This window comes from Pseudopipra pipra, chromosome 1 (assembly GCF_036250125.1).
Source record: "Pseudopipra pipra isolate bDixPip1 chromosome 1, bDixPip1.hap1, whole genome shotgun sequence".
In the NCBI taxonomy this organism is placed as follows: domain Eukaryota; kingdom Metazoa; phylum Chordata; class Aves; order Passeriformes; family Pipridae; genus Pseudopipra; species Pseudopipra pipra.
Window position 1 is genome coordinate 121,132,870 of NC_087549.1, and position 24,195 is coordinate 121,157,064.

Sequence of the window (24,195 nt, forward strand, 5' to 3'; positions counted from 1 at the left end):
TAAAGCTTGTTTGAAACTTAAAGTGTTTCAAACCTCTCATCTTCATGATTGTCCTTGTTCTAGATTTATGACTGATGCAGCCCGACGTGAGCAGGAGTCTTTGAAGAAAAAGATTCAGCCGAAACTCTCTTTGACTTTGTCAAGCACAGTGTCCCGTGGGAATGTATCTACTCCACCTCGCCACAGCAGTGGAAGCCTTACTCCTCCAGTCACCCCTCCAATCACTCCCTCCTCTTCGTTTCGCAGCAGTACTCCTACAGGTGAGCACCTACTGTTTGGTTTCTCCCAGATAAACTAGCAGGTTTGCTACATGGCATTTAGAGAACAACAGGCATTGGGAAGGATTGGGAAGAAGAACAGCTAAAGATAAAACAGAAAAGCTTTGGGCTATTTTATTTACATTTGGTTTGTAGTCTCTAAAATGTGTTTGGGCATTTGTTTCCAAGCTCCTTGCTAAAGCAGAGAAGGACGTGAACTTTAAAAATCACAGCTGAAATTATTACATGAAAAAACTAACCTTACCAGAAATACCAAATGCGCAAAAGACCTCTTATGTATCAGTGGGAGAGCTTTGCATATGGTAAAGTGCCAGTTAAAGATTAAAAAAAAAAAGCGGTATCTTTTTTTTTTTTGGAGGGAATTTGAATTTATAGATAAATGAGTGCTTCTGTCATCATGTAGACATGACGTACATTAGGAAACTATGTTCATGAAAAGAAATATATGAAAAAAATTATCTGTGTTTTCTTCAAAAACAAATGTTCCATTGATTTTTCCAGGTATAAAATTCCTGAAACTGAAAATTGCTTACTCTGCCAAACCAGATCTCTTGGCCTGAGTCAGTCTGATTTACATTAAGTAGAGATCTTGTCAGATAATTCAGGTACACTTCAGATCAAATACCAGTATTTCCTTCTAAAAAGCTAAATGCATATGATAGGGTTATTCTATTCTGTAATTAGTAGGCTCAATATAGTCTCCTTAGTAGGAAATCACATGAGCATCACTGCCTTGAAAACTATTATGCCACATGTTTTCTATATAGCCTATATATATACTTCATGTCTTAGTATTAATGATTAAATGGAAAAGTTGTAGCAGTCCTTGGCGATGTTCTGTGTGGACGTTGCAAAATGAACTGATTGTTCAGTATGTCCCTGGTTATGAAAAAGGGAAGCATACTGAGAAAAGTTAAATGATAAAGTCCTAATGTAATTCAGAAAATTTTAGATTTTCTTAATTATTTCACATTTGCAACAAACTGATTTCATTTTTTCTACATACTACAGATAGCAAGGAGTTTCTTCTTTCTTTTGTTTACTTTTTGTACAGCTCCTTCTGAGAAGGCTGATTCATGATTTGGTCAGGTAGTATAACTTTGAACTTCTGTCAGGTACATTGGCTAGTGATGTACACTTTGAAACATGTTCCATCAAATACTAAAGAAAATGCCAGCATCTGTCTACTTAAATATTTTTATTATTAAATATTTTTAAAACTTTTCAGGTTACTCTGAATGTTGTTTTACCTGTAGTTAAGAGAATCAGCTTGTTATGGCTGTGTTTCTGAAAGTCCTGCCTGCCAGGTTATAAATAATGAGCTTCCACTTTCTGCACCCTCAGTTCCAAGTTCCCTGTTGGAGCCCTTTTCCAAAGCTAGGGTTTGTAATAGCCTAGTAGCAAAACACATATATTCTTTAAGAGTTTTTTTTTTAATTAACTATTAACTGAGTTGCATTTCAGCAGCCTCAACCCAGAATTTCCATTTTTGTCATCTTAAAAGTTTTCTGGACCTAAAGTAAGCATTGAGATTTTTCTGGTAACTACAGGATTTTTCCCAGTGTTTACTTGGCATAGGATTTTGTTCTAACTTATGTAGGTGAGGTGCTCAGAGTCATGCCAGGACTGAGTTTCTCTTTCTGTGGGTGCAGTGCCTGCAGAGACAGCCCATGAGGACCAGCAGACTAATTTTAGATATGCAGCTCACATGTCTGTTATTGCCTGATGGGAATCTTTTTCCCTCAAGTGCAAGTATATATGGCAGTTGACTAGCAAGGTGATACAAAAGAGTAGTTAGGCAAGATCTGTTTCAGGGAAACAATTTAGAGTGTGTAAATCATCCTACGTTTCAGCCTCACAGTGCCTACACAACTTTCAAGCCCTACAGGCATACCCTCCACTGCATCCAGTGAGAATGAAGAATACTGCTGTATTCCTTCCGTGCAATCCTGTTTGATTTGTACTCCGAGCAAACTTGTTAATTCGTCTTTGAATGCAGGTAAACATGTATGCTGTGGTAACTTGAGAAAACGAAAGAGGCTGTCTCTCCCTAGGTTGCCTGAAAATGCATCATCTGGGTTATGTTCTGTATTTGTTTTAATCCAAATATAGTCATTGTCCTCATCATCCTTCAGAGCTATACTTTTTCAGAAATAAAATGGGATTGCTTTGACCCAACTCGTTCATGAAATTTTCAGAATGGCCATTTCCCTTTTATTGTCTCCCATCTCAGTTGTTCGATACTTTGTGAGAGTACCAAACTTCAGCAGTGTGCCTGTCAGTACTGTAATGCACAAGGCATGACGCCAAGAAGGTGCCACTTGAGATGCCAGAGAGGAAGCATGCCCTCCAGGCTAGTGAGGTGGCATACAAATACGCATGTTCATCAGCAGAGAGTATCTGTCCTATATATGGCTTTTTGCCATTCTTGTTCAAGGTAAAAAGCGGAAACTTCACTCATCTTTTGAGTCCCATTTTCCATGTGCTGTCCTCCCTTTCAGTATGCTGCTCATCTTGGCTTTCCCAGGTGTGTTAGTCTTGCCTTGGGTGAAGCCAGCAGCTGCCTGAATCCCAGTCACGTTTGTGCATGTCCTTACATCTACATCTCGCCATTTCCTGGTGCTTTTAAGCTACTGTTGTAATTTTTCAGCAAAGCATAATTTCATATAATGATCTCTCATGTATGTATTGACCAGACTCAAACCCACTTAGCTTGTGAAATTTGATAAGAAACAGTTCAAGTTGGTTTGGCTGCAGAGAATGTTTATTAAGTTTCGCAGTAAAAATCTGTGCCAAAAGACTAAGGGGCCACGTTCTCAGACAGAGCTGAGCAGCCTCCAAGCTGACACACATCGATGCTGCAAATGTCACATGTGCATGTATAGTACCTTCTTCTTTGTAAATGAGTTTATTCATGGAGAAGTGGAAGTATTCAGCAAAGAAGTGTACTCTTTAAGGCTCTTCTCAGGTAATAAGGTAGACATGTATTTATCTTCAGACTCTGTATGTGTTAGTCCCCTGAAATGGCCTGTTTGTGGTTTTGGTGGGAAGAAGAAATGCAGTAGTTAATTTTCTATACCTCCCCTCTCTTCCCTCAGGGTGGCTGGCATATGCTCTCTGCTTACGTTTGGTTTTTTGTTCCCTCTCCTATAACAAGTTTTCTCTTCTTCTTAAGACCTGCATCCTCTAATGACTGCAGAAAGTTCACTTTAAAAGTTTGTTCCAGTTTTTATTTTAACAGTAGTGTCTCCCAGGAGACTTTGTTTAGTAGGGCTTAAATGCTCTTGTTAGAGTTCGCAGGCAGGATTTAGCAAAAGAAATGGCTTCCATCAGCAGTGCAGGCTCCTTAGGGTGATAGGGAAATAGAGCAAAGTAGGACCAGCACACAGCTTATTTTGGAAAGACATTAACAGTCTGCAAACATTGAAATATCTCTTTATTTAAGGAGCACTCAATTAAGTCACAAAAACTTATGTTGCCTTTATTTTTAAATGTCAATTTTAAACCCACAAAACTAATGAAGTCTAGTTATGGATAAAAATGGGGCTAGCATTCCATCTTTAACATATGCTGTTAATTTTTTAAATGTTTTCATACATCTGTGTGGCTCACAGATGAAATTTCCACCCCTAACTTCCTGGCTTTTGAGTGTAAGTCAGAGCACTGACATTCGTTTGAAAACCGTGATGTCTCTTTGCACTGAAAAGCTTTAAAAAAGATACAGTGATAGTAACTTATTGGTAGTTCATTATTAAAATAACCTGTTCCCAATATTAGTTAGAAAAATAATTCATAGTAATGAAACTCAGATCCAAAAAAAAAAAAAAAAGTAAAGCCACTTCTGCATTGAAGGAATGCCAAAAATCATCTGAAACCACCACTATTTTGAGATTTTTTTTCTTTACTCTTTTCTTTTTTGTTGTTGTTTGTTTGTTTGTTTGTTTTTAACTATTCCAGGTCTGGAATAGTAAATTTCAGCCTGGAGTGAGTTTTTGGCCTTCCTATAAATCCTAAAGTAAGTGTTTAATACCACCAACTGGCTTTTTAATGGTTCAACCCTAAGTCATGCCCCTCCCAAAAAAAAGCTGGAATACTTGAAAACCTCATAATTAGCATTACATTTTACTCTGAAGAAGCTGGCTCTCAGACATCCTTTCCTATTTATTTTTGATTTTAATAGATTACAAGTTATAACATTTATGCTGTTTTAATAGGTTTATAGACCTACTTACTGCCTGATCATGTTGGGCAGTGGATGGCAGCCAGACCTGGCACGAAGCATTGAGGATGGCTGTGCTAGGCTGGAGCAGCTGTGGCCGTTCTCTCAGTCTCCTTCCCCTTATGAAGGAGATGAAGGAGTGAAGTTTTCATGGGTGGTCATAGCTGAACCCATGAGAGAATTGGCAAGTCCCATTTTGATTTGCAGCTGTCATTTAAGTAGGTGAATAACTCTTGGTTTGTCTTATTAATTAGGATAAATGCCTTTCTGGGGAGTCATATTTGTCCAGTCATTTTGATTGACTGCATTGGAAAGATTCTACTTTTCATTAATATGGTGAACTTCCTTGAAATTTCCACTAGTCCGATCTCAGTATTTATGAATTTATGACCCCATTTTCTAACCACAAAAAATACCTAACTTTTCAGTCTTTTTTTTTCTTTCTAGTGAAACTTGAAAGTAATAATTCATTTTAATCTGGAGTAAAATAATACTTTGTGGGATTAGCCTTAACCTTTAAGAAACCTAAGATCTAAATGGTGATATTTTAATCAAATATGCCTAAAAATTCAGTACAACAGTGTTTTAAAACTTTAAAAAACTATGACTGAGGCTTTCAAGTTAGTACTATTGATGCAGAAATCATTACATTTACCAACTGAGGATACTGTCTGAACGCTGATTTTTTTAGACTTACAGTAACTGAATAGTTTTTTAGATATACAGAGTGTATTCTTAAACTGAAATCGGAATCATTTTGTAGCTGGATCAGTAATCATAAAGTTGCAATGTTTCAGTCAGTTACAACATACCATGTGAAATGTGCCAATTTTTGTCTACTAAATCACACTAGTGGTGAAACATGACTTTATATAATATGCGATTCTATGACAGAAAGCAAAATTCAGTATATTTTTTCAGCGAAAGAAAACAAAATCAGTCTTCCCCTAGCATCTTATTTTCAGAGCCTGGTGTAATTAAGAGTACATTTTGTACCTAGTGTGACTGCATTCTTAAATACTTGAAATAATTTTAAATATATTTTTGTTTGTTTTAGGTTTAGGTAACTAAATTAAAGAGAATCATGTCCCATTTACATCATTAGGGAATATCTTCTAAGATTAAATATCTTCTAAGAGGTATATATAAACTTTTATTCAGTAAAATTAATAGATCCTTACAACTCAGACTATTAATCTTTTCTCTGATTCAACTGGATTTTGTTCAGGATTCAAATGCAACTACTGGCAAAACAGTGACCAAAAAATTACAGCTTCCTTCTGTGTTAACAAGTGTTCTTGTTGCTGATGAAATAATTTAAAGCTTTGTTGTTCCCTCTTTGGGTGACTAATTTACAGGGGAAGAAAGTCTCCATATTACAACAAAAGATCTCCTTTCTCCTCCTACCAAAGGCAGTTGGGACTCAGCAATTAATCTGTAAGGATCCACCTTGCTTCTGGTCCATTAAGGACTTGTCTGTCATGGAAACTTTGATTTTAACTGTGTGGCAGTTAATGAGTTTTCCCAATAAACCTTGTTATCTCATGTACTGTTATCTCAATGACATGAGATATCATCCCTATAATTCTGCTGTGTAGCATTTGCTTTCATGGATAACTCATGAAGGAATCCCAGGGGCCTCTTCTTGAATCTGTTCCCTTTTCTTTTCCAAGAATGCAAAAGCTGAAAGAAAACCACTCATTGTTTGCTGGTAATAGCAATCAAAACCACAATAGTAACCAGCTTTTGGAACTGGGCACTGGAATAGAGTAACAGGCATGCTGGAAACTAATATGGTTTACATTTAAATGTGTGTTTAATTTTTTTTACTTCAAGTTGTTTAAAAAATGCGTTGTTGTAATGTAAAAGCTCATTCCTCTTCATAGGTATCAAAGCAGCTAACATTTCAGTACAGTTTCCATATGTTAGGCTTTCAACAATGAAGTAATCATATGGCACAGACAGCTGTTGTGCAGAGTGCTGTAACAGCACATTAAACAGAATCCAGCAAGAAAAAGAGATCTGCTAAGCTGAACTACTTTGTGAGTTTAAAGTAGCCAGCAGAAATGTAAAAGAGCAGGGGTGTTCCTCCCGCAAATTAATCGAGGACTTAGAGGAGGAGAAGTTAGGTGCTCAAGACTTTTTTTATTGATGGATATGCTATTCATATGTAACCAAAATGATTGAATTTGTAGCAGAACTGCTATTTATATCAGAATCTCTTTGGCTTCTGTCAGCAGGTGGCATTTCTGAACTGCATGTTAGGTTGAATTAGAGTACACTATGAACCATTAAATCCGCTATTCAGTTGATAATCTGCAACAGCTTTTTCTTTGGGCGATGCAGATTTATGCAATATTGCTACAGCTAGAGAGATCTTGCTCTTTTGTGATGGGCTTCTCTTTTTAAGGACAGAGCACTGCAAAATATTCCTTGACTAACATCTTAAAGGAGCTTGAAATTAGACTTGGCAGGACAAGGCAGTGGAAACAAATACACGTTGATGGCATTTTGAAACTCATGCTGCAAATTCAGGTCATGTGCACTTAAGGACATGATTAATGTTAAGCACCTAATACTGAGGAGATAAATGCTGCCCGACTTTGGGCACATAGCAAGTGTTTTGTCAGACTGGAATGAAGTATTCAGCACTTGCAGAGTTGCAAACTCTAGAATTTATGTAGTCACAAAAGCCCAACTTTAGCCGTTCATTCCAAAAATTCTTTACCTGTGTTAGCATGCTGTCAATGCTTAAATTTAATTATTGCACTTTATGCTAGTGTGGTATCATGCAGATGTAATTGAAAAAATAATGGAAAATAGAAATATGAAATCAGATCCCAGGGCTCTTGTGTTAAATTGTTGCTGAGAAGTGGGCTAAGAGTGCTACGTTTTTGTGTGTTTGACTTATGGGGTGTCCAGCATAATAAAAGCACGAATCAACCAAGCTCTACTGCAGTTTGAAAAAGTATACTTTTAGATGTCTGAGGAACCATCTCAGTACTTTCTCAGAACTGTCTACTTGTTTAATTGCCTGTTCAGAGACTGAAGAACTTTTATGCTATGTTTTTATTAAAAATTAGATGTATAGACTCACTCTTGTATAAACAGTATGGGCAAATAAGTAAACCATACTTCACAAAATGAAGACCAAATTGTGTTCTCCAGCATAATGAAAGTTTGTCTGAATGCATATGATATTTCAGGCCTGCAAGGTACGATAAAATCTATGTTAAAATATCTTGAGGAAACTGTGTTGGGGTCTGTGACAAAAGTTCCCTCTGAGGGGCTTCACTGGTGCCAGGATTTCACATTGCTGTGCAGACGATGGAAGAGAACTTTCTTTATTGGAGCCAAAATGGTTCCATCTAATTGCAGGTCTGGGGCTCTATATTAATCCTGCACACTAACTAATAAATACATATGTTTGCCCAGTATTTAGCAGTCTGAGGCACTTATTCTAACAGAGCCTTATGGGTGTTCTTGTAAAAAATAATTAAAAAAATAATGAATGACATTGTGCAAAACATATGACTTAACTATAATAAATGTGTGCTTAGACATGGTATGAGATTTTAACATGAGCTTTTGGCTGAGGTCGTGACTAAGCATGAATAATAAGTGAAATCTGTGGTAGTTTCTAGTTTCTGCCTTAAGGAATAAAGCTGTAGTAGGAGGTGTCTAATAACAATGAAAAATCATAAGTAAAAATGCAATTATTTCCTATAGAGGTTTTCTTAGAACAGGTGGGATTTGTTCCCAGCGACAGCTGAAAGATGGGGTTTTTTCAGAGCTAGATGCCACACTCTCCTTCTAGGGAGCCAGGCTTTAACATTGTACATATTCATCTTTTTCTTCAGTAATCCAAAGTGAAAAATGCTCAAGTGCTCCATGCTGTGCTTGGCGAAGTGCTTCAGAAATTGATCTCTTTTATTTTTTTTCCTAACAGTCATCTGCTGTCAGGTGACTGTCTGGGTTCCTTAGAGAGGCAAAAGTATTTATTATACTGGTTACTCAGGGAGTAAACCAAACCAAAAGAATTACAATCCCAGAACATACTGAAATTTATGCTTGGAGGATCTGCAGAGCAAAGATAATCCCATATTGCAGGCACAGCAACAGTGTTATATCTTGGAAGTGACTGCATGGCAAATAATAATTACTAACTTATAGCTCCAAATCAAACAGTTTGAAATTATCATGAAGACCAAGAAAGTTAAATTAGTCAAACCTGCACATTTATTGAAATCTGGCTGTGTGATTACCTGGGTACCTGCTCTGCAGTTTGGCTGGACGCTAAAAGAAAGATGAGAGTTGGCCCAGGCATGATGGCTGTTCCTCTTACAAGGGAGGCCATCGTGGGGCTTTTTTTTGTCTCCTAGGCAAAACTGTAGTCCTTAAGGACTCTGCAAACCCAGACCCCTTTGACTTACAGAAATGATCCTGGTTTGTTTTACAGTGGGTTTGGGACCCTCCAAAGGCCACCTCTTTCAGTGCGGATGGACCGTGTGAATGAGGAATGCTGAGTCTTTGCAAGGAGTACAGGGCCCCAAGTCCATGACTACAGTTCTTTCAGAGTCCTGTTGCTTTGGGGTACAGATCCTGGAGTATTTCTGCAGGGCTAGACAAGCCAACATAACAAATTTTTCACAGGTTTGGTATTCCCACTGGTCAAGGGCTGTAACTTGTGAATATGAAGCAAAATTATGGAGATTCTCCTGGAACTAACCTTTTCTATGGTTTTCACAAAGACACATACCATGATATGTGTCATGGTATGTGTCTTTTTTTTTAACTGCATCCCAAACTACCTTACAACCTAAGTACAAAAAGGCCTATACTACATTCACAAAATTAAATTACTTGAAAGTGGTGCTTCTTACAATTTAAATTGGTTTCAAAGTAAAAAGGCTGTTTATAAGTGTATATAGAGAAAAATAAGATTGATATAAAATAGCTGGTGGGGAAAATAGGGTTGTGCTGTGAGGGGAAATATATGAAGACCTTTTTTTTAATCACAATTCTTCTCATAGCTTTCCTCCACATTTTCTGGTTTTCTTCCTTTTTCTGCTTTATGGGTGCATTTCCCTTATAATACTGTTGTAAATTCAGTAAAAATGTGTTGAGCCCCATTTGCTATAAAAATATGTTCTAGAAAGATTGACTCAGTTGTCAGATTTTGTGCTTTCTAGTAGAATTCTTAATCTTGCCAGAAAAAAGGCATATCAAAAATTTAACATTATATTTTATTTCTCTCATGTTGCTCACTACAGGTAGCTTTATATGTAATCTTCTGCTTGTTGGACATCGTCTTCCCAGCCCCTTCAGAGCATTCTTGTTTGATACAGACATAAATTGAACCAGCAATTGTAAAGCTACTGCGCTGTAGAATTGTATTTTAATTGCACATACCTGTAATTAATTGTGTGGGAATTTTCACAGTACTCTCCCTAAGGAACAATTTAATTGAAAAGTAGCTGAGTTGTCTAGACTATAGCAACTCATAAAATCATCACTAGTTTTGGGTTTTGAGCTACAAAGCAGCAATAGAAACATGGCTTGTAGATTTAAAGTACTTCCAAGCACAGGAAACGTTTTATAATCCCCATCGTAGTAGTCTAACCTGGCAAACTGTTTTTAACATGGTCGAGAACAAAAAATGTACAATAAGCTTAAAAGTAAAGATTATCTCTGTGTTAATTTGTGATAGGGTAGGAGGTTTTTTTGGTGTAGAAGTGCCCCCATTATACATAGACGTTTCTTCCTCCAAATGTGTAAAAAATACATATTTTGTAGAAAGCATATTGTGCCTGCCTTTCACAGCTTATGGCATAGCTGGTTTAACACAGGAATAGTGTGACACTGAAAAAGGTACTTCAGTAGCTCTTGGTAACAATGACAGCATTCATTTTTGTGTGTTTATACTGCAAAGGCCAATTGGTGGAAGGATTTTTTTTTTATTATTATTTTTTTTTTACTATTTAGCTTTTTAAGTAATCTTCTAATTATTTTGAAAATTGCTAACTGAAAACACAAGTGTTTTTTTGAAAGATAGAAACAGTAGTTGGCCACAGGGAGCTTTTAGGTGCTTATTTAATTTTTTTATTTTTAATATATATTTATTTATAATTGCATATTTAATATATGCACACAAATATCTCTCTCTATATATATACACATGTGTACATATACATATATATACATATACATATATATACACATATATAATATTACACTCCAACATTAAACAGAATTTATCTATACCATCATAGTGCCTCAAGGACTGAAAAAATTGCTGAATGTCTACCAGTGCTGTATGTCCGCACACTGAAAGTGGTTATGTTTTCAGTGCCTAGCAGGAAAAAGCCACACTCATTTAGGCAGCACTTCAGTGTGCTGAAGATGATGAAACTTAAGCAAATGTTTGAGTTTTCCTTGCATTGTAGCCAAAGCAAATCAGAAGTAATAAAAAGCAAGGACTAACATACCATTTAACACTCGTTGACTTAAAACCCAGAGAGGTTTATTTGACAGGGGAAATGGTGTTATTATGAGTTGATGTTAGCTGGTAGATGATCATCAGAATTATGTAAAATTCTAGGAAAAACAGGGTTGTTTGTAGTTTTTGTGTGAGCTAAAGACTATGAAACATTTGCCGACCCCTAAAACCACAGATCCTCGTGTCTTTTTAGCACTTGTGGCCTGGCAGGTGGAAGACACCACCTTAATTCTTGCTGAAGATGAAGATTGGTGCTTTGTCCATGCTAGCAGAGGCTCCCTCTTGTAAGGTTTTTCCATATATAGTCAGACAGCACCATTCACGGCATTTTCCGAGCACTTCTGCCTCTAATGCCAAAGGATACAAGAAGCCAAGGAGCAATGGAAAATAACAGATTGAAAAGTACTTTGATTTCAACTGCAGCCCAGTGATACATCATCTGAAACAACTCACACCTGCTAGCATACGTTTTGTAGACCTGATTGAAACAGTGATAGCCTCAAAGCAAGGTTTGTCACAGCATACCAGGCACAGTGCACATTTTATTTTATCAGAATTTTTGTCTTCAAAAATGAGAGAGGAGACATGACTCCCCGCTGAACGTGTTTTTAAGTTTCGGGTGTTTAAAAATGCATTTCTTGCTCAAAAACACAAAGTAGGATTAATTAAAAAACATAACAGATCTTTCCTGTAGATTTTGTGCGTGGTTAGAATGACAGAAGCCTTGATTTTCACTCAGTAATGGATAGGCTTTTTAGCCCTTACTGGTAATTCTGAGTATTAGGGCTAGCTCTCAAATTATGGTGATGATGTTTCTTAAATCTAGATGGTCAGAGCATTTAAAAGCAAGCAGAGAGAAGCAGGCAGTATATTTTCATGCAGATTAAATCCTCCCTCCCTTCAGTACATTGAAGTGGAGAATCTGCCATTGCCTCTCTCATTGCTGGTCAGGGGTTTGTAACTCTCTTGTGCCTCATAAACGTGAAATTCCCTCAGCCCAAAGCTGCTGAAAAGACGCTGAGGTGCCTTGCATCTCTGCAGCTCCTGCACACCCTGGTCCTCCATGGATAAGCCTGCATTGAACCGGTCCCTTTGCCATGATGCAGCCCATTCACACATGAGGGTCAAAGGTCCAGCCCAGGAGCATCTTGGAAGCATCTTGGAATTTTGATGATCAGCATCATCCACGTAGCTGGATGATGCTGAAATCAGCACAGCTACTTGCACAGTAATAGCAATGCCTTGGATTGGAGCCTGGTCGCAGCTCGGTGCATCCTTGCTGGATTTGCACACTTGTGAAGGCAAAACACACGGCAGTCGGGGTGGGTAAGGACTGTGTGCATTAGCAGTTTTATGATCTGTATTGTAAGTGGCTGAATAGCTTTTGTACAGCTGTAAAGCATGCTTAACCCAATGTTATAAAACATGTCTCAAATGTATTTTCATAGCTTCATAAACTGTAGTTCATTTATGTTGGTACTTTTTATTGTAATCCTTTATCTTAAACATGAAACTGTTTCCTGATACCATTTTTTTTTTTAATGAAAAAAGGGATAAAGAAGAGAAAAGAAAAACTGCTGTTTTGTTATATGCATCAGGAGAGTCCTTAAGTACAGTAATAGTGCCCTGAACTTGTATTTTTATATTTCTAACCTCAGAATGCAGGCCTAGCGACTAAAAAGCCAAAATAACATTAATTATGACTGTTCTTCGCTGTGGTTTTTGGAGTATAAGTTTGGAACAGATGTTTGGGGGGAGTGGAGGGGGGGAGGAAGGATGGATTGTTTCTTTTTCTCAGCCCCAACTGGTTTTAATTCTTTCTTGAACATTTTGAGAGTATCTTTAAACATTTGCCAGAGTTCAATTAACATCCTGTGACTGAAGGTGGAAAATGTCCTACTTTGTTTTTCTTCAAATATATACCTGCTCTTGCTGCTCGTGCCAAAGCCAGAAAAAGAAAGGATTCCAGCTGGCATAGGTTTTATTACTGTTACATTAATTTGCAGGTTAAGCCTTGAGTTGGGAGGGGTCTGCTGGATTGAGTTATTTATTTACTTTTTTTATTTTCATGATTTTTAAAAAGTGCCATGTAAAACACTGCTGTTTAATTACAGGAAGGTTACAGTCCTTTTTGGTGAGCGTTTAACAGCTTATTCTTGTTTACATGAAGTTGTAGAAATCTAGTTTTAAAATATGTTTAAAGTAGAGATTGTGTTCATGGGTTTATCATGTTTTTTCTGTACTATGTATAAACAGAAGATTGTACATTATTGAAAGCCCTTTTTTGTGGAAAACAGGATTGGGAAAAAAAGTTTATATAAGAATGCAAAATAACTTCCCGAGACTATTGGCGCAGTGTGACCATAAAACCTCAACAGCACATTGTGCAGTGACATTATAACAATTTGCTTTAGCACCTCTGCAGCGTTCTCAGAAAGTCCTGTTCTACAAAACACATGCCGTGGTGTCAGTTGACTGTTTTTTTCCAGAATTGGTTCTTTACATGCATGTTTTTGTGATTAGTTGCTGTTCCACAAGTAATTGGACATAGGTTTTTTTTTTCTTTATTTAGCTTATTACATGTATGTTTTATTTGCATACATTTATACATTCAATAAGTTGTAACATATCTGCTTATATAGGTGTGCAAGTTCCTTTTAGTGGATTTATAATCTCTGGATTGGGATTTACAGTATTAAAGGCTGTATTAAAGACAGTATTAAAGTTATTTACAGTTTTAAAGACTGTTTTTTGATATACCAGTATCAAGATACAGATATATCAAGAAAGAAAATGGCACACAATTAGCTCCTAAGGCCAGATAGAATCCAGCTACTCCACCAACCCCAATATTGGCTCTGGAGGACTATTTTTTTTCAACCTGAGTGTTGTTAGATCTGTTTGTCTTGTAGCCCAAAATGGAGAGCAGATCTCATGTGTAAATAGTTCCCAATTTTCCTGACAGTGAATAGGAATGTATGGCACTAATATCATACTAACAGTACTTTAAATGGAAATCTTTATGTTTATTTTGTACCTTTATCATTTTAGCTTTACTTCCAGGATTTTAGGGTGATTTCCCATATAGGCTAGCTCAGACAAAGTCATTCTGTACCAAAACACAGTATATTCAGGTTTATAGAACATAGAAGTGTTCACATGCTTTCCAAAGTGGATCCAAACCTTGCAATGGAATACATTTTCAGCCACTTAAAATTCAGCATGAGCTTACACTAAGCATTGAAATGAAAACTGCAGGTGATGTGAAATGTTGGAATTGACCTGTCTACCATTTCATTTAAAACACCAAGGTGCTCCATGGTCTGGGTGTGTAACCACGTGTGGTTTCATCCTGTTTGAGGTACCACCCTCCAAAATAGCTGGGGGAAGTATCTTTGCAGACTGTCCTTGTGACTGTGTGAGTTACAGTTGTCACTTCTGTGGTGACCATGAGAGAAGAGGAATACCCAGAATATCCACCCATATCAGAAATATCCACCCATATTCTTAGTTGCTTAAGTGTTCCCTCCTTCGGTATACCCAACCCTAAGGTCTGAAAGCTACTCTTCAAATGATGCAAACAAACAAGACAAAATATTTTTTTGTCTAACTTGTTTTCTCTAGTGCTTTTAAGTATCTCGTGCCTAAAAATAATGTACATTTTTTAAAGGTACATTTTTTAAATTCTCTCATTTAGTTCACTGAGCCTTGCTTCAGCCAGAGACAATTGAAAATGAGTTCTTCTGAGTAGCAATGTATCCTAAACAGTTTGTTATTTAGTGCTTGATACTTGATCTGAGCTAGCAGAGAACTGAAAGGAAGGGTGGTTTCTCCAGAAGACACTGTTCTGGCCAAATCCTGCTCTGACTAGTGTCATGAGGAAGAGTAGGATGCTGGCAGCACTGACAGCTGAAGGCAAGATGAGGAACTGCTCCTGGCATGCGCGTGTGTGAGAGCAGCCCAGCAGCGACCGCCGCAGACCACACACCCGCGGGACCCACTGCGTGGGGCTGGCAGGGGCTAGCAGGACATACTCTGCGCCAGCCCCCCCCCTTGGCACGAGGCCGACACAATAATAAGTTGTAATTGCTATTTTGATGGCTCTTTTGTGATCATGCAGAGGGATGGAGGCCGCTGCCAGCCTTGGCAAGTGCCCATTTGACAAACCGTAACCATCTCAAGCAGCTCCCTCGAGTGACAGCAAAGCTGCCCAGCATGCAATTGGCTTTGAGAACAGATTTGCCTCTCCTCTCCCAGAAACGAGGCTTGGAAATATTTACTGGGATGAGAGAAAACTCATAACTGCTTGTGCATCCACTGGCTGAAGAAAGGCTCCAGCGTTCACCGTGATAAACCTAGTGCTCACTGGGTATGTAAGTGCTTAATCCAAACATTGGAACTGTGCTTGCAGTCTAAAATGCCAGTGTCTGTAACATGTGCAGTGCTCTGTTTAAACTACTCTGGGTTTTCATCTATGTCTGCATCGTCTTTGTGGACATGAATGGTAAAAGTATTTTTGAAAATGCAGGAAATTAATCTGAATTGACCTTTCACAAAGGCTGAAAACCACTTTCTGTCCTCTGAGTCCCCTTCTGCCCCCAAAACAAGCAAGCAAGCAAAAGAAAGACCCTGGGTTAGTCGGGAGGATCCAATGTCTGAAATCTGCTGGAGTTTGCAGAGCCAGTCATTGTGCCACCCATACCAGGTCACAGCTGGGAGAGTCCTACTGCAGCTTCTAGATAGAGACTTGCATAGAGGCTTTGACACGTATTATTTAACTGTTTTGTATTTCATTGTCCATAGCATTTATTCCTTGTGCTTTATAGAAAGGAAGAATGTTTCATTTTGAATGACTTGATACATCTTTAGATCAGCATGAGTATGAGCTGTGGGAACATTCTCCCTGGTTATGAGTATGGAGGAGGCTGTGTGCATCCATGGGCACAGAGGGAAGAAGTTTGACAAATCCATAAATGTGCTTTAGTATTAGACCAAAATTCACATAATATTAATAATTCACTTTTTTAATGAAAGAAACTGTTGCAGTATATTGGAATGCAAAGTTCTTAACATAAGAAGTGCGCTCATAAAACTGTTTCTATGAAATGCAAACTGCAAGTCCCACACGGGACAAAGTGTGAAGCTGAATTTTTATGAGAAATCCTTGGAATTACCATGAACTTTCAGTGACACCAGCAATGTTGGTTCCCACTGCAGTAAGCTATTTGCTCATAGTTATTCATTGTATACTTAAATGTATGCTTTCTGGTCACAAAAATAATTGGCAAGAATGTTTTGAGTTTGTTTTTCTTCATGGGAGGAGAAAGGAAGAACTCATAATGTTCTTGATCAGAGGTCAAGATAGATCCTACTCATTGTAACGGCACACACAGCTTGTGCTGGTTTTAATCAGCTTTGTCTTTGTTATATTTAAAGGCACAGTATAGAAAGTCTTTAGATTTGAAAAGCAACATAACTACAAATGATGTGCACCTACCAGATTCTTTTGAAGTTCAGGGGAAAATCCTCTGTAAATCTCATGGTGGAATGAATTCACTAACACAAAAGGCAGAATTTATCTTGGCTACAGTAGTGTGAATTCCAAATAAACCCCAGAAATATAAAAGATAAGGCCCCAGATTTTCAGTAGTGTAGCTGGGATGTTTTCTATTCCAGACTGTCAAATTATTACCTCTCTGCAAAATATTTCTTAGCTATTTAAATTACTGACTTCATATACTGGAAAAAGTAGTAGATGGGCATTCAAGTGGTGAGATCTTTGCTGTAGGATTATGTGATGTTCTCAGTAATTTCAACAGCAAAAACTGACTGGAAGAAGAGGTAGACCAAGTCTTTAGAGCGCAACTTTGCTTTTTATCACACTACAAAGGCTTCTTACCCTGCAGGCAGTAATCATAATCCCTTTTCATGCATGTCTTTACTTTTGGCAAGTAAACTGCTGTGATGCAGACAGCTTTCTCATTTGTGATGGGTTGTTTAAATGCAGTGTGAAAATTACAAGAGAAATAATTTGCCAGAACTCTTTGTGACCCGGTATGTTTTCTGTTGTCTCATAACTGATAATTTCATGTGATACCTGGCTCCAGTATGGCATTCTATGCAAGCTGTGCCTTAGTGGTGTGCAGCTCAAGTCCACCTCTACCAGTGGAGTCCACCTCCCTTTGAGGGGTAGTGGCATTGCCTCAGCGTGGAAAATTCCAGAAGAAAAACCCCAACAAACTAAACTAGCATTCTTTCCTTGCCTTTGTTTTGTTTATTTTTTTTGGTCTGCTGGGGGCAGCACAGATGAAGTGAGTCTTTTGGCAAGGCCATTGGAGTGAGGAGTGGGGAAATGGCTTTGTGGGCCAGGACTGAGAGAATATTGCATGCGAGGGTGGGCTCAGTATTAAGATTTAACATAATCATTTGGATAATGAAGCAGTGGGTTTAGGTTAGGCTGAGGTAGAACTATGTAGGGTCTCTGAATGAAAGCCAGATGATTAAACTGGATACTATGGTAAAGAGTAACGAGCTAGCAAGGAACCTCAGAAAAAGCATTGCCAGAGGAGAGAGGTGGAGAAGGCAGTTTTCTTGCTATTGTAGAACTGGTATTTAGTTATGTTAATAATATTGTATATTTGTACATTGCCTTGCTGAAAGCACATGCTGCTCTATCAGCCAGATATTTCGATGCTTTGCCTTAGAGAACTGAATGTTGTTGAGTTTTGAGGAGGGTTCTTTTGCCATTCACACTTCTGAAGCCTGATTCTGATATTTTTCCCTTGAGTACTGATGGGGGAATGATCAATCTGCCTTCCAAGCACAATGAGGAATGGTAAAGCCATTAGCACACGTGCTACAAGAACAGCTCTGCTCAGTCCCCCAGAAGGGCAGCGTGCCCCAGCAGAACGTCCTGTTTTCCATGTGCATGGCAGCATCCACAGGGAGATCAGTGAGCCAGCTCTCTTGGAGCTCTCTTAAGAGCTATTACGAATACTTGCCCAAGTCATGCAGTTGTTACACCCTGGACCAGGCCATAGGTTAAGATGCAAAGGTGTGCAATTATTTTTTTTTTCCTTTCAAAAATAAATATTTACAGATATAATTATGAAATACCAACCAAGTTTGAAAAAAAAAAAGCAAGCGAGCAAGCTCTGTCTTGATCAAAGTGCGCTGCTGTGCACTTCCCCTTCGACGCACTGCTGGTCCTCTGGAAAGCTGCCCGGAGGAGCCAGGGCAGCCGGCGGCTCGGGTTGCAGTTTGTACACCTGACGTGTAGCTCAGGGCCAGGGACTCCTGCTCGGCGTGGGAATGGCTCCGCAAACCCACCGTCCTCAGCATTACACCACTTAATTAAAATACCTCATCTAGGGGCTGCTTGTAACGGCGGCACCAATCTGTGTGTCGTGCTTTTTGTTTTTCCTCTTGTTTTATTTCTCCCCTCTCTGATGTGTTGTGCGCAGTCAGCAAGGCACCACATGAGTTGCCGCTCTTAGACACTGACAACTAAGGAAATTAAATTCTGAGGCAGAATCAGTTAAAAGCATGAATAAATCAGTGTTGTTTTTCTTTGACAACTGAAACAACATAATTATTTTAAGGTTAAATTAATAAGGTCATGAATTCTTTTCAAGGCAGTAATTTTTTTGCATTTTCCTTATACCAAGACCGTTTTAAATACATTTTGGGATTTTTTTTTTTTTTTAAGAGAGTAGAAACAATAGAGTTCAATAGGCCACTCTTAGGTAAAAGCAGTGATAGACTGCAGCTCCAGCTTTGCATGAAGTAATATGGCACCATTAGTATTACTGTTTTGTTCAAGAAGAAATGCATATTTTTATGGTCATTTTTATGAAAAAGCTCATCATATATGTAAAATCTGTAATGATGTCTGGATTTAAAAATTTAAGACTGGAGCATTTGCTTATATTGTTTAAACAACTGGTTTGACTATACTCGACCAAGTCTTGTATTTTTGTTCAGGTAAGTTATTTAAAAAACACCATAAGGGTGGTCTAATCTCACGGATACTTACACACACATTTTGGTCTTTTCTGTCTCTCTCCTTCACTGAGTCTACCAATAAGTGAAGGACAGGCCAAAGTTCTTGCAGAATTGGTTCTTACTGTACAAAGTTATTAGAAAAATTAAAAGGGTGCCCTTTAATTCCTTCGTGAGAACCTAGGGAAATGCATAACAGCACTGATTGCTGCTTCTTCCTACTGTTCTGTGTATCTCTTCCCTTATCTACCATATTGCATATTAAATTTTGTAGAGATTATTGCTTTATAAAAGTGGCCTCCTCATTATCACTAAAAGGAATGGTATCCTTAAAATATGTCTAACAGTCTCAAATGGTGTTTTCTTTGGGAGGACAAAGTCCTATTTGGGAGGAAATCACCCCTTCATGAGGGAGCTCACAAGGGGGGTGATTATAATGGCAGAAATTTTTGGTATCAGTGTTTAGAATTGTATACTTTGTCATCCTAGGAGTGCATATGTGTATTTACAATAGGGTTTTCTGTTGCATTTGCTTAAAAAAAACCCCACTGAGCTAAAAAGTTTGAAAGGAACAGCTTGAGGAATTTTTTCCATCCAGATACAATCAAGGGCAGGAAATCGTAGAGGCAGAGTTGTGGGTTTGCCTCCATTTTTTTATTAGTTAATTAAACTATAACAACTCTTAACTTCATTTTAGGTTAACTGTTCCTAGAGTTCAGAAATATTTTAAGAGGTCAATAATGCTTTCTTTGGCTTTCACTCGTTCGGTGTGGGATAAGGAGTCGCAGTCAGCAGGGCAGAGTTTTCCAGATGTGCTGCAGAGCGTGTGTGCGTGCGCTCATGTCGACAGTTGTTGCTGGTGGGAAACCATCCATCTTTCCTCATCTGCGCACCACCCTGTATGGATGAGAACCACAGGAAAGAAACGTGGACAGCCTGACATCTGTAAGCGAACTTACAGTATCTGACTAAAGCTCAGGAGCCCTGAGTGCTTGCAGCTACCAGTTGACACGTGTTGTTACTCAGCGATGAGTCTGACTGGGAATACTGGGGGAGGGGGAGTCCAAAGGGAAAAGTTTGAGACAATGGGTGTGAATTTAGTTTCACCAGAAGCAAAAAACCCCTGAAGAACCCATAGTGCGTTGCAGCACGGGTTTTTCCTGCGAATTCGGGACGTTTCTTTTTTAAAGTGCCATGAGGCATCTGTCTGCATCTTCTTCTCGGTGCATAGAGCTGCTTAGAGGCGTGCACTAAAAGGGCATATGAGGGAAGCAAATAGAGCCATGGAAGTGTCACATAACTGTCTTTAATAACGGGAGCTATTCCAGCACTTGGAGCCAAATTGTCTTTCAACAGAAAGGATAAAATTTAGCAGAGCTGGGAAAGGGAAAAAAGAAAGGGGAGGGGAAACACAGCACCACCTCCTGCTGACACCACAGAAGTTTCCCTCAGCTTTCCCTTTCTCTCCCTCTCTATGCATATATTTTCTTTTTAATCAGCTGGCTCTTCCCTCCTCTGCTTTTTTTTTTTTACTGTATTTTTATAGTTGGAATTCTGCTTTTCTAATTTCTCTTGTTTCACATTTAACTTCTTCAGAGGACTTCATTAATAGTTATTGCAATTAAAAATAATACATAAACTCAGCACCAGCTGCTCAGATGACTGTTGTAGCATATCTGGAACATAATGCGGTCTGTTCAGGGCAGCCACACAATGCAATTTATCCCCACACCTGAGGGAATGAATTTCACAACTATAATTGCTACAATATAATTCTTATTAATGTCGTGCTATAATTCCTATTAATTCCAAAGGGCTAGTAAATGCATTAAGACTTGTCAACATATTATTTTACACTGTTTATGATCTGTAGAATTACACTCTTCAGTATTGTATTGCATAAAGAAATGCCTTAAAATTAGCCTTAATGGGGGGGGGGGCAAGAGGGAGCACATTTTCTGTTCAGGCACTGGGAAAGACGGATCCTGGTGTTTGAGAAACAATGAAACTGCATTTTCAAATCAGTCCTTTGAACTTTCTGTGCCACGCAGTTAACAGTTTATGAAGATATATTAATAATGCCTCTCCTGGTTATTAGAAAAAGAACCACTGGTGTCTTTATGAAGGAATAAATAACTACAAGAAAGATAGGGTTATAAAATTAAAAATAACTGTCTTCCAGAAAACACAGAAGTGGGGAAATTACAAGTCATTATAACTGATGTAATAAATGCAGAATGGCTTATCTTGCTCTGCTCTTATTCTCTTTTTATCTGATATCCTGCTTTTCTAGGTAGTGAATATGATGAGGAGGAAGTAGACTATGAAGAATCAGACAGTGATGAGTCCTGGACTACAGAAAGTGCTATCAGCTCTGAAGCGATCCTTAGCTCAATGTGCATGAATGGAGGGGATGAGAAACCTTTTGCCTGTCCTGTTCCTGGATGTAAAAAAAGATATAAGGTAAGTAGTAGTGCAGACCTACCTTCTTCCTTGATAGTGTAGTCAGGACGAAGCTTTTAAAATCAGTTTGCACCTTTCTCATTTAATACTTTTCACAATTATGTTTGTGGTATTTTAGCAGAATATTTTATTCACTGGTTTCCTCTCAAGCACAGCCAAGTTGTCAGTTTTACAAGCGGTGCCTTTTGCATCCCTGTCTGTCAAGACAGATTACATATAGTGACTCTTTTGCTTTACACCTTTTAATGAGCTTTTTATTATTTAGACAAATTTACTGCAGAATGCAGGAGGTGTACTACAAGCAAAATAATCTTGAGTCCCTTTCAGAGACACGAAATAAAAAGCTTTTGCTCATCTGTGCCAAAGGAATTCCTTCTGCTTAACTGCTAGAGATACTGCTCTTCTTTAGTGAGAATGTGCCCAGGGTACACTTTCTGGTAAAGATGATGTGCAGGATGTGGTGGTCAACATCTTGAAAGTCAGAATTCATCTCAGGAAGGCAGAGTCTTGGAGAAATTCAGGCATCATTCTATCCTGGGTCCAAGTCCCTGTGACCCATCTCTACAGCCATCAATGACCCCTTGTGCAGGGCTTGCATCACTGCATGACATGCTGGGAAACAATTCCCCAGACCCCCCACCCCTTCTTTAATTACTCTCCATCAAGAGAAATTTTTATCTTTTTATGAAAGTGAAACATTTCTAAATTTGAACGTTGAGCTGGCTGATGCTGTGATGTTGATCACGTGTTGTGATGTTGTGAGGGACAGGAGTGTTGCTTCACATTAATCAGTGCAGAGACAGATGAAATTGTATTGAACAGCTTGGGCTTCAGTATGGTATTCTCTAGTCATTCACATTTGGGAACAGAAATAGCATATTAGCATACTTTCTCTAAGTAATTTTCTGACTTTTTGCAAGAACTACTGGAAAATTGACTTATACCCTAGAAAAAGCTGCAGTGGTCGGGTCGGTTTTATACTTGTTCTATTTTATGGCTTCTCCTTTAAATAACTGACAAGTAGGGACTTAAAAGAGAAGATAAATATGAAATAGAAACATAGGAGAACCAATAGCATTTCAGCTAAAACTGTTAGGACAGGAATGAATAAACTGTGCATGAAACCATGTTGTGGATGAAAATGTGTTTCAGTGATGCTGCAGCTGCAGCTCTGGGCTGGTGGCAGCTCCCACAGCAGCAAATCACAAGACTCAGATTCCTGTACAGATCACTTCATATTAACAACACTTACACAAGCAGCGTACTCGTTTCTTAGTGACATAGAAGTCTTTTTGCAGAGATTATCCTGAACTACGTAGTGTTTATTCTCCAGTTACAGGAAAAACTGAACACCATCTCGGGGCCAGGGCAGAGGGAAAGATGTTTTCAGATTACTTGCAAGTATTGCTTAGCAGATATATCCACGTTATTCAAGATCAGTACTTTTCTTGCGTGCGGTAGAAGTTGTGCCAGACAAAGCATATGGTATAAAAGCTAAATCCCTAGCTCAGGAAGCAAACAAGCCATGGTGATTGTTAGAAGTTGCTGTGCCCAGAGGGCATCTATACATTGCAGAAAACATTCACTTAATGGCAAAGACTAGAAGGAGAACCCTGTAATTTGCTATATCCTGTCTGTTCTCTGTTTGACTGCCAGCCCTCTGTCTTTTTATTGCCCAAATAAGCAAGCTGTTTGTGCCTGCTTCTGCTATCTCACTACCTTCATCTCAAATGTGTGAGGACTGTCTATAAGGGATGTCTTGTACACCATTAATGTTAGAGCAGTGGGACAGGGAACAAATTAACGACCCCTACAGAGGCTGACAGAGAGCAGCAGCAAATAAAAAGTACCGTATTTTCCTGAGAGACTCACCTCTGTTTAGTCCTGATAGGAAAACACATTTCCTTAAACTCTGCCTCACCTCATTTCTCTTTTCTGTGGGCTCTGTTTCCTCCCTATTTCTTTTCAGCTTATTTTTTTTTTCCTTTTTACATTTTTATCTTTGTTTCCTTCCTTTCAGCTTCGTGTCAGCTGTGTTTCTTGTTTCCTCTTTATCTTCCTTCTGTTTAACCCCCTCCTCAGATGAATTATTTGCAGAGCCTGGGTAGGGAGTCCTGTGATCAAAGCACTAGGATTTTCTGGTGGGTATTGGATAATCACAGTCAAGACAGTAAAACAATTATAGTGCTCCAAACAGGAACACGGACATGTACATACAGTAATTGCCAGACTCACTTTACGGCTGAGAAAGGATGCATTCCTTTAGGGAGCAAGGAGGAAAGGAAATACACAGTTTTCTTTTGTCTGGCCTTAGGTGACGTACGTTTGAGGAGCAGAAGTGGTATTTTTAGAGATGTTATTTGTATTAGAGTACTTCTTACAGGACCCAGTAGGGATGGGACACCTTTTTGCAAACAATGTACAAGGATAAAAGATGGCCTCTGCCCTGGAAAGTCATTATGGGAAGGTAAATAAGACAAGAATGAGTACAACAAATACTCCTAAGGAATGGGTTGGGGCGGACAATGGAAACTGTAATAAGAACATGTTTATACACAAGCCCAGATGTGTATCAGAAGACCCTGCTGGCCTCCTGCCCAGCAGTTATCTCCTGGCACTTTCCCATAGGCATTGCAAATAAAGTCACAAACATTTAGTTCTTCTTCAGGAACTTCCATTTTTTCTTTTAAAAATTGTTTGCTTATAATACATATTGGTTCTCTATAGACTATGGC

At 38.5% G+C, this 24,195-nt stretch overlaps 1 protein-coding gene across 1 annotated transcript in view; it reads left to right on the forward strand.

The window, feature by feature from the left end:
* The window catches only part of JAZF1 (JAZF zinc finger 1), a 191,989-nt gene that overhangs the window by 161,529 nt on the left and 6,265 nt on the right, over positions 1-24,195 (forward strand). The window contains exons 3-4 of the mRNA XM_064674260.1: positions 64-260; positions 21,291-21,460. Of these exons, the coding sequence (XP_064530330.1) occupies positions 64-260; positions 21,291-21,460 (367 nt within the window). The remainder of the gene's footprint in view (positions 1-63; positions 261-21,290; positions 21,461-24,195) is intronic.